Source organism: Haemaphysalis longicornis, unplaced genomic scaffold (genome assembly GCF_048455015.1).
Source record: "Haemaphysalis longicornis isolate Haplotype H1 unplaced genomic scaffold, Haemaphysalis longicornis Haplotype H1 scaffold_5, whole genome shotgun sequence".
Lineage (NCBI taxonomy): Eukaryota > Metazoa > Arthropoda > Arachnida > Ixodida > Ixodidae > Haemaphysalis > Haemaphysalis longicornis.
In genome coordinates, this window is record NW_027526385.1 from 208,645,948 (window position 1) to 208,658,271 (window position 12,324).

The 12,324-nt window shown below is 48.9% G+C and overlaps 1 protein-coding gene across 1 annotated transcript in view; it reads right to left on the reverse strand.

The window, feature by feature from the left end:
• Window positions 1–582: 582 nt before the first annotated feature.
• The window catches only part of LOC144140087 (uncharacterized), an 88,712-nt gene continuing 76,970 nt past the window's right edge, over window positions 583–12,324 (reverse strand). Inside the window, exons 4-5 of the mRNA XM_077672276.1 lie at window positions 1,631–1,735; window positions 583–824 (exon numbers count right to left, since the gene is read on the reverse strand). Of these exons, the coding sequence (XP_077528402.1) occupies window positions 583–824; window positions 1,631–1,735 (347 nt within the window). The remainder of the gene's footprint in view (window positions 825–1,630; window positions 1,736–12,324) is intronic.

A 12,324-nucleotide genomic window follows, 5' to 3' on the forward strand; every position in this document is an offset into this window, starting at 1 on the left:
CCAAACCTCACATTCGCAGCCAACATAGGTCATTTGACTTGGCAAAGGACTCCAGACACCCTCAGAAGTGACCACTACCTCATTAAAATCGTGATACCTCAATTGCACACAACCCGAAAAATTGGTTTCACAAAGATCACTAATTGGCCCGCATTCCGCAAGCATCCTACCGCCCTTCCTTCAATCACCGAAAACCTAGAAGAGTGGACATCGGCCCTAGAAAATCTCGTCCAGAAGCATACCGAAACAATTCCCCTCACCGACAAGATTCCTGCCGCCGACGCCCATTTGCTCCATCTCTGGGCAGCCCGCCGAGGACTAGTCAAACGGTGGGAACGACAAAAGCATAACCGCACCCTCAAGAAAAGTATTGCGGCAATCACTTTACAAGCGACCCAGTACGCTCAAACATTGCACGAACAAAACTGGCACTCCTTCTGCGATGAGCTAAGAGGCACTATTAGCCCCAAGCGCACCTGGCACATCCCCCGAAAAGTAATCGGCGAAAAACCCACTCGAACAGCCACCAACCACCAAATTCATAGACTCATACATAACAGTGACCGGCCTCCCCGAGAACTCCTACATTCGATCAGAGATCACTTGTTCAGCCACCCAGTCACGCACCCACCCCCTCCGGCCACCAGCTACACGGGTCCGCCAAACCAAGCACTTGATGCCCCGTTCACCCACGCCGAACTCCAACAAGCCCTCGGACGCCTCACTCGCAATACCACCCCGGGTAGGGATGGGATCACCAACAAGCTCATTCGGAATCTCGACGATGAAGCCCAAGAATCCCTTCTCAGTCTTTTCAACCACCACTGGGAAGCAGGCACCTTGCCCCCTCAATGGCGTCACGCAGAAATAACCCTAATTCCCAAACCGCACAAGCCTGTTACCCCCACCAATCTGCGACCCATTTCGCTAACATCGTGCCTGGGAAAACTTTTCGAACACATGGTGCACTCCCGGCTTACTTCCTACCTCGAAACTAAAGATCTCTTTCCCCATACCATGTGTGGCTTCAGAAATCACCTGTGTACTCAAGATGTGCTCATCCAACTAAAAGAACAAATTATCGACAACCTCAGCAAGACTTACCCCAGCACCATCCTCACCTTAGACGTCCAGGGCGCATTTGACAACGTGACGCACGACGCCATATTGCAAGGGCTCCTTCACACTCAATGCGGTCCTCGAACCTTTGACTACGTGCGCGCCTTTCTTACTGACCGAACTGCAACTATCCGCCTTGGCCCATACCAATCCCCTACTTTCAACACACCAGCCAAAGGGACTCCCCAAGGGTCGGTTATTTCCCCCTTGCTATTCAATCTGGCCCTCTTTGAACTACCTAAACAACTTTCCACCATTCCGGATCTACACCACGCCTTTTACGCGGACGATATGACACTTTGGATAAACAAAGGCTCACCAGGCTACCAACAAGATGCCTTACAACAAGCTATCGACCTCACCCTCCAGTATCTCGCACCTCGCGGCCTAACCTGTGCTCCCCAAAAGTCCGCTCTCTTGGTCCTCCGCGCCTGAACGCGTGGTCGACCCCCGAGCACCACCCCAGACCCTCAAGTAACTATCAAAGATGCACTGGTGCCGAAAGTTAAACCCTGCGAATTCTCGGCGTGCCTTTTCACGTAGATGGGTCTGGAGCAGCACTCCTCCCCCAGCTGCAGGCCACGATATCGCAACTTATCCATCTCATCCGGCGAATCTGCACACAGCAACATGGACTGAGGGAACAGGACACTTGCCGTCTCGTTCACGCCCTACTTCTAAGCCGCCTCACATACGGCACCCCCTACGTCTGCCTCAAACCTCAAGAACAGAGCAAGCTGGATGCGCTCATTCGCCGGGCTTACAAGATCGCTCTAGGCCTCCCAGCTTTCACCGCCACACAGAAATTGCTTCAACTGGGGCTGCATAACACCATCTCAGAACTCCTCGAAGCCCAACAGACAAGTCAATTGGCACGCCTGTCCCTCACTCCTACCGGCTGAACCGTCCTCAGGGCACTAGGCCGCCCCACGCCGAACCCTCATAGCGAGCTTCACCCCCTCCCTCCCCGTATCCGGACCATCATCAAGGTGGCACCAATTCCACGTCACATGCATCCCGTATACAACCCAGGCCGACGCAAAGCCAGAGTGCAGCACCTTGAACGAAAGTACTCCTCAGCCCCGGATGCTCGCCATAGCGACATCGCCCGAACCCCATCACAGCCCCGCTCGACCCTAGCAGTCACGGACAACGACGGCACCGTTCTCAACACTGCTACTTTCTTTCATCTTTCTTCGAACGCTGCTGAAGCCACCGCCATTGCCCTCGCGGCGGCCACCCACACACCCACCACCAGCCTAACCATAATCACAGACTCTCAACAAGCCTGCCGATATTACCTCCAGGGAAGAGTACCCCCGGCGGCGCTCAAGCTCCTGAAAGCCATTCGCGACCTACCTACAATAACAACCGTGTGGACCCCGGGACACGCCTCACTCCCTGGGAATGAAGCAGCACATGCTGCAGCCCGCGAGCTTCACTTCCGGGCGTTCCCTACAGGGCCAGGCGGCTCGGACTCTACGACGGCCACTATCCATCCTCTTCCACCCTGCTTCACCGACATCTTGTCCCACTACCGCCACGCTCGCCGAAAATATCCTCCGCCTCACCCTACGCTGTCCGTCGAAGAATCACGAATCTGGCGCAGACTACAAACTGGCACATACTTTAATTCCACCATCCTCTCCAACATCTCCCCCTCACGCTTCGAGTACAACTCCCCGGACTGTCAAGTTCCAGCTACCACTCGTCTTCCTACCACTCGTCTTCCCACCTCGTCTTCCTGTGCCCTCAACACCCGTTCCTCTCCCTTACCCTACCCCCTAGCAGTGGGAATGCGCGTTGACCGGCTCGGACCTGGAGGAGCAGCTCAGCCTGATCCAGCGGGCCACGCGAGCCGCGGTGGCGCGCGGCCTCCTGAACTGAGGACGCCACCCACCGTTCTTTTTTTTCAATAAACATTTTGCCTCCTCCTCCTCCTGCTCCTTGTGACTTCACGTAGATCTTTTGTAACTTGGTTACGAAAAGGATTAAATACTATAAAATCAGCTAGCTCACGTGAATTCAGAACTTTTCTATACAATTTATACTTGGTAAATGCTTGAGAGAAATAGGAGAAACCTCAACGACATGCTCCTAATGTGTGTTGACGTATAGCATAAAATAGAGGGTACGATTTGCCCCTACACAAAGTTCGCATACAACAGAGCAGTTCAACAGACCAAAGCAATAAATCCATTTCATCTGGTTTTACGGTGGCACTGTCATTACGACTGTTAAGGGCATGTAAACGGTTCATGATTAAAATACAGCGCCTTCTCTTGTTTTGAGCAAAGAACGGAGCAAACAGGCCAGCTAGCACGGCAGCGAATACAACTCTCTTGACGGGGATTCTCTTTAAACACCACTACGAATGCGTGGACGTTCGCAGAAACTGATCTCTCACTATTGCGGGAAGTTTATCTACCTTAGCGTGGTCAGCTGCGAATTGTCACCTGATGTAGGGCACACTGCTCACGACCGTTATTTTTCTAAGTTAGTGCACGTGCTCCGAATGAAGCCGTACTACGACGGAGAGCCCCGTTTCTTATCCCAACCACGTAAATCTGACACGAGCTAAGGCCCATAACATTTCTCCTGCGAATTTGTGTGACGGTTGCCTTTGGCAAAGAAGCACTCCTTGTCTCATTTGAGGGCCGTCATCTATTTCTTTCTGGTGAACCACACTTGGTGCATCTAGACTGTTGTCCTTCCGAAGAGGGGGGGCATACCACTGTGCAGATATTTTACGGCACTTCAGAGACATTGAAACATCGCATTGTGCCAATGCCGTCAAAAGCTCGTTGGCGAGAGAGCAGGTGTAAGCACCCCGGCTTGAGGAAAGATGAGATATTGTCAAATCGTGGGCTCTGTGAAGTGACAGCGTTGCGATGAAGGTGTGCGGGGATTAAGATGCTTTGGCCTAATTAAATCAGCTGCTTACCGTGGGCGAGTTCACAATTGCGCTTCAATATATATATATTTATATATATATATGTAATGTTGCCTGGCGGCAGGACGGACGACATGAACGATGAGACAGTGGAACCATGTATTTACAGGTTATTACAAGGCGGCCAAGCCAGAGCCCGCACAGGCAGCGAGCCCGCACAGATATTCTCAGTCGTCATAGCTGGGCTGAGAGTCACGCTGCGTTGCCGTCTTGATTGTCTTTTCGTGACATGGCCCTCCGGTTGAAAGCGACGGTCTCGGGCAACGCCGCCGTAGTAGGCGATGTGGTGAGGACGAAAGATGAGATGACAATGTTGAAGTCCTTCCCACAACATAGGAGGATGATGGTGTGGGCGATGCCTGGTCCTGCGACACGACCTCGTCAAGGCACCAATGAAACGTCGCGTCGCAGGTATCGGAACCACGTGGGACCACAGGGCTGGGGACACGTCGTCATCGTCGTCTGGTCACATCTTCCTCTAGTCATCATCGCCTACTCGCGGCAGGAAGTTTCGTCAGCTATTCACTGACCGCGGAGGAAACTTCCTGTCGCGAGTAGTCGACGACATCTTTCCCTCCTGCGCAGTCACGGACAAATATACTACTTCCTACCATCCGCAGACCAACGGTCTTACGGAGTGACCTAATAGAACCGTAACGGATATGCTTTCCATGTACGTTTCGGATGGTGGGCTCGGCAGCACGACCAAGATGGGCCGTGCTAATGTTCCCCGCATCCTTTTTGTGCAGTTTTTCGGATGCTGGTGCCTGCAGCTTATGTATCGCCCTTTACTGTTCGTCCATTGCCCTGCTACCGCTGACCTGCCCGTTCCCTGCGACTGTCCTGAACTTTTGGGCCTCCCTTTGCATCGACTCACGTGTGCCTACAGCTGCTGCGCATCCTGGTAAGCGCAGCCCCTGCAGAAGCCCAGACCTTATCTTCAGCCGTTTTCCCTCTCCGGGAATTGCCCTAGTTCTGGGACCGCCACTGCGCAGACGCCTGTTTTGAATCGCCTTAAAAGGCCGGACCGGAGCAGCGCAGCCTTCAGTGGGCTCGGCAGCATGACCAAGATGGGCCGTGCTAATGTTCCCCGCATCTTTTTCATGCAGTTTTTTTTTATTCTGGTGCCTGCAGCTCATGGATCGCCCTTTACTGTTCATCCATTGCCCTGCTACCGCTGACCTGCCCGTTCCCAGCGACTGTCCTGAACTTTTGGGCCTCCCTTTGCATCGACTACCGTGTTCCTACAGCCGCTGCGCATCCTGGTCAGCGCAGCCCCTGCAGCAGCCCAGACCTTATCTTCAGCCGTTTTCGCTCTCCTGGAATTGCCCTAGTTCTGGGACCGCCACTGCGCAGACGCCTGTTTTGAATCGCCTTAAAAGGCCGGACCGGAGCAGCGCAGCCTTCAGTGGGCTCGGCAGCACGACCAAGATGGGCCGTGCTAATGTTCCCCGCATCTTTTTCGCGCAGGTAAAGCACACTCACTGCCTTTTTACAAAACGAAGTAGTAACCGCTGTCTTCTCGTGCTGCCGAGCCCAGGCTGCATTTGTGCCAATGTGTATGACTGTGCATCCGTTTTACGTGATCTTTTAATCTTACCCGGTGATATTGAAACCGATCCCGGTCCTCCTGATAATGTCCCAACCGATGCCCCAACCGAAATCATAAACATGCTAAAAGAATTACAATCCGGTCAGACAGCCATGCTCGAGCAGATGAAATCTTTTAAAATGACATTGGCTGATCATGACAAACTTTTACCGAAATAAAAGTTCGGCTAGACAAGATCGAGACAGCCTATTCGTATATCGAAACTGTGAAGTCCGAAAGTACTGAAATTCAGACAGCTACCAATGCAAGCACAAATGAGCTCAAAATGCTGACTCGCCGGATTAACGATGCTGAAAACCAATCGCGGCGAAACAACCTCTTTTTTTACGGAGTGAAAGACCAACAAAATGAAACCTGGCTGGACAGTGAAAATCCAATAATTAATATTAGTAATCGCCTCCTTGAAGTGAACATCCAGCCCAGTGAATTGAGCGTGCTCACTGCATGGGGTCCTTCCAACCCAAAAAAGTGTAGGCCCATCGTTGTGAAGTTTTTGCACTTCAAAGATAAGTATAAGATCTTGAGCGTGGCTAGAAAGTTTAAAGGCTCGGACTACAGAGTCGCTCAAGATCTTTCAGCGCGCACGCGCCTCGCCCACAAACGCCTCATTGAGTTTGGAAAGGCCCGAAACCTGACATTCAAATTACAGCATGAAAAAATGGTCGCAAATAACACAACCTATGTATTTGACCACTCCACCAATCAGGTAGTTGAGCAGAAATCGTAACATATCCGTTATACAGAAGCGTGCAATCGTTCCACCCCATCGATGCACCTTGTCATCCTTGCTTGCTAATGTCCGCAGTGTTGTCCCCAAGCGAGATGCTTTGTGCAGTGTATGAAGTTCAACCTCGTCAAACGTTCTTCTACTAACCGAAACGTGGCTAAATTCATCAGTCAACGACAGTGAAATCTTGCCGTCCGTAGCCAATTTTGACATATTTCGCAAAGATAGACCTGATAGCTCCCGCGGTGGCGGTGTACTTATCGCCACAAACCGTAATCTGCGTTGTTCGCCGGTGCAAATTTTGTCACCATTGGAAATGATTTGGCTCAGTTGTAACGCTACTCATCCACGCATCCTAATTAGTGTTTGTTATCGTGCCCCTAGCAGCGACAGCTCCTTTTCGCCACTACTACACGACGCCTTAAGCACACTAAACGCGAAATACCCAAACAGCCCGATTCTTCTTTTTGACGACTTTAACTTCCACTCTGTTGACTGGTCCATTCCTTATTTTACGCTATCAAAAAATAGCGCCGATAATGATTTTGTAAATGTCTGCCTTACATTTGGCTTGTCTCAAATGGTGACTCAAGCAACCCGCATTACAGATCATTCTACCAACATTATCGACCTCGTTCTATCCACCCATGCTGACAACGTTTCCTCTGTCACTTGCCTGCGTGGCCTTAGCGATCACATGGCTGTACACAAAACATTTTCTTGCGACATAATTAAAAGCAAAAAAAAAAGATTCTCACAATATACGATAAAGGTGATTACAACAGTATAAACGAGGGGCTAACAACATTATTTGATAGCTTCTCCACTGGCTTCTCACAACGCTCTCTTGAATCAAATTCATTGCTTTTTAAGACAGAGTTGCAACGCTTAGTAAAACTTTACATTCCTACCGTCACAATAACCGAGCGAGCGGGCTCTCCATGGCTTACTGCATCACTAAAACGTTTAAATAATAAGAAGAAGCGTTTGTTTCGAGCAGCCATAAAATGTAACCGCAGATGCACATGGGAAAAGTACTATGGTGCAGCCCAAGAGTTTGACGCCCTAATGCAACAGACGCAACGTAATTTTTATTCAAATACTCTACCTTCTATGCTCCAAACCGACCCTAAGCGCACCTGGAAAACAATAATTCCAGATCAGTCTAATTCGATAGCCCTTTGCGATGACTATGGCTTTCCAGTTCCCGACAATGAAGTTCGTGATATCCTGAATGCAACTTTTAGTGAAACATTTTACGATTGAACCCTTGAATAACCTTACTGATGTACCGGCTTTTGCGCACCCGCCAATGAACAACATCATGTTCGAACCTCACGGAATAGTAAAAGTAATTGATTCGTTAAAAAATTCGTCATTAACAGGAATAGACGGCATTAACGCCAATGTATTAAAAAAACACTAAATACACTTGCAGCCTTTTTCTGTCGCTCATTTTTCAAGAATCTTTAAACACCGGCTGCGTACCACGCGACTGGCGCGCAGGTAAGGTCATCCCCGTCCATAAAAAAGGAAGTCGGTCATGTCCGCGTAATTACCGTCCAATTTCTATCACTAGCGTTTGCTGCAAGGTAATGGAACACGTTTTACACTCACACATCGCTACAATTATAACATCTGTGGATTTTTTTCACGCAAACCTGCACGGCTTTCGTAAAGGTCATTCGTGTGATACGCAAATCGCTTTTTTTTTCTGCACGATATCCACTCAAGTCTAGATCGCAATATACCTACTGACGCAATTTTTATCGATTTTGAGAAAGCCTTTGATAAAGTTCCCCACTGGGTCCACGGTTTTCTAACATGCCGACAGCAGTTCGTTCATGTTAACTATCATTCACCATCATCAAAACCAGTACTCTCAGGCGTACCACAAGGTACAGTCCTGGGACCTCTTCTGTTTTTAATATATATCAATGATTTGGCTTCTAATATTTCCTCTGGCATTGGTCTTTTCGCAGACGATTGTGTAATTTATCGTCCGATAACTAACAGCTCTGACAACTCTGCTCTTCAAGACGACCTTAATCGCATCCAAGATTGGTGTAACACTTGGCTTATGTCTCTGAACGTCTCTAAAACGAAGCTAGTATCCTTTCAGCGTCGCCGCAATCACGTCTTATCAAACTATATCATTAACAATCAATGTATCCAAACTTCTGATTCGTTAAAATACCTTGGTGAACAAATTTAATCTGATTTAACTTGGTCCACTCACATCAACAGCGTTGCCAATTCTGCTAACCGGCTGCTTGGGTATCTTCGCCGTAATCTTGCCCTCACATCTCTTGCTGTCAAATTTCTTGCCTTCAAAACATTTGTCGTACCCAAGCTTGAATATGCTAATGCCTTTTCGACCCTTACCAAATTAACCTCATTAATGTTCTGGAATCCGTCCAAAATCGCGCAACAAGATTTATACTTTCTGAGTACTCTCGTGGTTGAAGTATCTCCGCCCCGAAATACCAACTTAATCTTTCCACACTTGTATCCCGCCGCAAAATTGCACGACTTTGTCTTTATCACAAATTTTTCCATTTTTTGCCCCTCGATGATCAGCACATCAGAAGAGCGCACCGCATTTCACGCCCCACCCATCCTAACGCAGTGTATCCCGCGTATGCCCGCACCACTACTATTCAGCAATCTTTTTTACTGCGCACTGCGCGAGACTGGAATGACCTGCCTGCCGAAAACGCTCTTATCATCGATTCCCAGTGTTTTAGACGAACCATTAAAACATGCCCATGATGTTTTGTGATGTCACCCTATGCCGTGTTTACGCCCACCCCTCATGTAATGTCCCAAGCAGGGGCCCTTGAGGAACCAATAAATAAATTTATAAAATAAATAAATATTCATCGCGACTGGAACCTTTCTTTATCTTTCATTACATTTGCATACAACTCGTCCCGTCACGATACCACCGGATATTCACCCTTTTACCTCCTCTTCGGTAAAGAGCCGGTCTTGCCCCTGGGCACCGTAATTGTGCACAACACGCCGCCTTCTGGTTATGCCCAAGAAGCCAATGCCCTGGCTGACTTTGGCCGCAGCATAACGCGCACCAGGCTGACGTCTTCCCAGAATTTTTAAAAGTCCTATTATGATCAATGCCACAGAACCCGCCTCTTTGGGCCAGGTTCCTTCGTGCTGCTCTGGTGTCAAGTAGGGCGCCAAGTAGGGCGTTCTGAGAAGCTGCTCGCCCGTTACTACGGCCCCTAAAGTGTCCTGCGCCAAGTGACTGTTGGAAACTAAGGAAATCGCCCCTGTCGTTTCGGCTGACTCATCGCGCCCACCGAAGACTGACACCGTCCATGTCGTCCATCTAAATCCCAACCATTCACAGCCTACAGTTTTCCCTGAGCAGCACTGAGACGGTGCTCTTACAGGCTGGGGGTTCTGTTACGAGACACCACTATCCAGTTGGGACCATCATCAAGGAGGCAAGAGGAAGAAGACGCTGAGTGGGACGCGCGTGGAGTTCGGCCCCTTGCTAAGATGGCGCTTAGTCAATCTTACTGTGCCGTCTGTAATTACCGGACTACCGCGTATCGATATATATATATATATATATATATATATATATATATATATATATATATACATATTTGTGTGTGTGTGTTTGTGTGTGTAGGTAGGAAATACGAATTGGAAATAAGGGGATGGTTGAAATAAGACAGCAATAATTGTTGGGAGCCAAGAAAACCACGCAAAGCACGCGGGAGGATGTGGTAGGCCATTGATACAGATAAATAGGTTGTAAATAAAGAAAGAGGAGAAAAAAATGCGCGCCTTCTTGGGTCTGAACCCGCGACCTCCAGAATACCGGTCTGGTGCCACGACCACACGCTGCTGGCAGGGCTATTTTCCCCCTAGAAAGTGAAGGAACAAATATACCTGAACATAAATAACCCAAAAAGTGTAGGGGAAAAATAGCCCCGCCAGTTGCATAGTGGTAATAACCCTAGACCTGTATTCTGGAGGTCGTTGGTTCGGATCCCATCAGTGGGCATATATTTCTCCACATTCTTTCCTTCTTTCCAAATTCTTTATCTGTTTGAATGACCTACCACATCCTCCCCTTTGCTTTCCGAGGTTATCTTGGATGCCAGTTCTTATTTCAGTCGTATCTCAACAAGCCCCTCATTTCGTATTCTGATTCGCAACACATGCATAGCGAGGGCCTTCTTTCTGGCAGTCTTGGTCCCATAGGGATATTAAGAGGGTTCAAGGCTGGTCGACTACTCTCGACATATCGTAGACTCTCGAGCTACTGCCCGGGGGTTGAAAAAGATGTCCCCTTTACCTCCAGTGGTCCGAGTGGCACTGGCTACCACACCCAAGCGAAGGAAACTTATTTCTCGCTATAAATGTCCTAGAAAGTGAAAGGGGAAATAGCCCCGCCTGTAGCGTAGTGGTCATCGCACCATAGTAGTTTTTTGGAGGTCGCGGGTTTGCATCTTTCCTGGCGTGCATTTTTTTCCACTGTTTTTCTTTCCAATTTTTTTATCTGGTTCAATGACCAACACATCCTCCCCTTGTCTTTCCAAGGTTAGCTTCACGGCCAATCCTTATTTCTCTCGCTTTTTATTAATATATATATATATATATATATATATATATATATATATATTGTCAGGTTCAAGACAATATTAATACCAAAACGAAAAACTTTCGACGAGACTAAGTTCTGTTTCTCCAAACCACCCACAATAAACACAACAGAAACCGATACAGTGATGACGGAATAACGAAAGGTGAGCATGGCTAATTATCCAAAACGTTACAGTTGAAAGAAAAGTAGAGAATGTGCGTGCTTGTCACCGCACATGGTCCGCCGCACCTCACTTCCTGGTAGCACAGTCAGGGCGTGACATCTTGTGGCTGAAGGTAGGGCAACGCGAACCGAGCTCCCTTCCCTGAGGAGCCGACGCAGCTTTCTTGTAACGTCGCTAACTATTGCCGATGTCAGACGAGACAACTTGCTTGCGGGTGAGGACGTCAGGTGTTTCGTTGGGAAGGACCTCTTGGACGTGGCCCGGGTCAGAGCACCCGGCCGCCAGCGTTCCGGTCTCTCTTCACTCTCTTCAGGATGTTCCCCTTCGGCCACTTCTCTGCCGTCGGCCGCTGTCGCTGGCTGCTTCCCAATGGCTGGTCGCCGGCGCAAGCTCGTGCCGTGGTTGCGTGACTTCGGCGCTGTAGCCGGTGTCGATGTCCTTTGCGCCGCGTGCCTTGAGTCTTCTTTGTTGTCGTCTTCTTTGGGCTTTTCTTGTGGCGTTGGCCTTTTCTGTCATACGATTCCTTCGTATGACACTATGTATGTGTATAAATATATATACTTAGTAGCAGTACGCTCTTCGGAGACTTTATTTCCAACGTTTTGAACTGAGACAGGTCTTTCTCGGGAATGAATGCCTTGGGTAAAATCGTACGGACTACGACGTTCATGTTCATGTGCGGGCGGGGTCAATGGAGACGAGTGTGTACAGGTAACCTAGAGACCTCCAACAGTACCTGCACTTGAACAGATGCCACCCACGCCATTGCAGAACAGCTATGCCTTATTCCCAGGCACATAGATTTAGAAGAATGTGCTCCAGGGGTTAAGACTTTCGTTCGAACGCCAGCCGAATGCGGGCGTCCTCGTCAAACAGCGGTACCCGCCGGGCCTTGTTGACGATGCCATTTCTAGGGCGGCAAGATTAAGTCGTAACACACTGCTATAGGGCTCGCACGTGAAATATGGGAATAATTACCGCGCTAATTTAGTCTTAACTTTTAATATTAGTCCGCCAAACGTGAATAAAATTTAAAAAAGGACTTCACCATTCTCCAGCAGATCGAGCGACTTTCCAAAATTTTCAGTGATCCTCCGCGTTTAATACACAG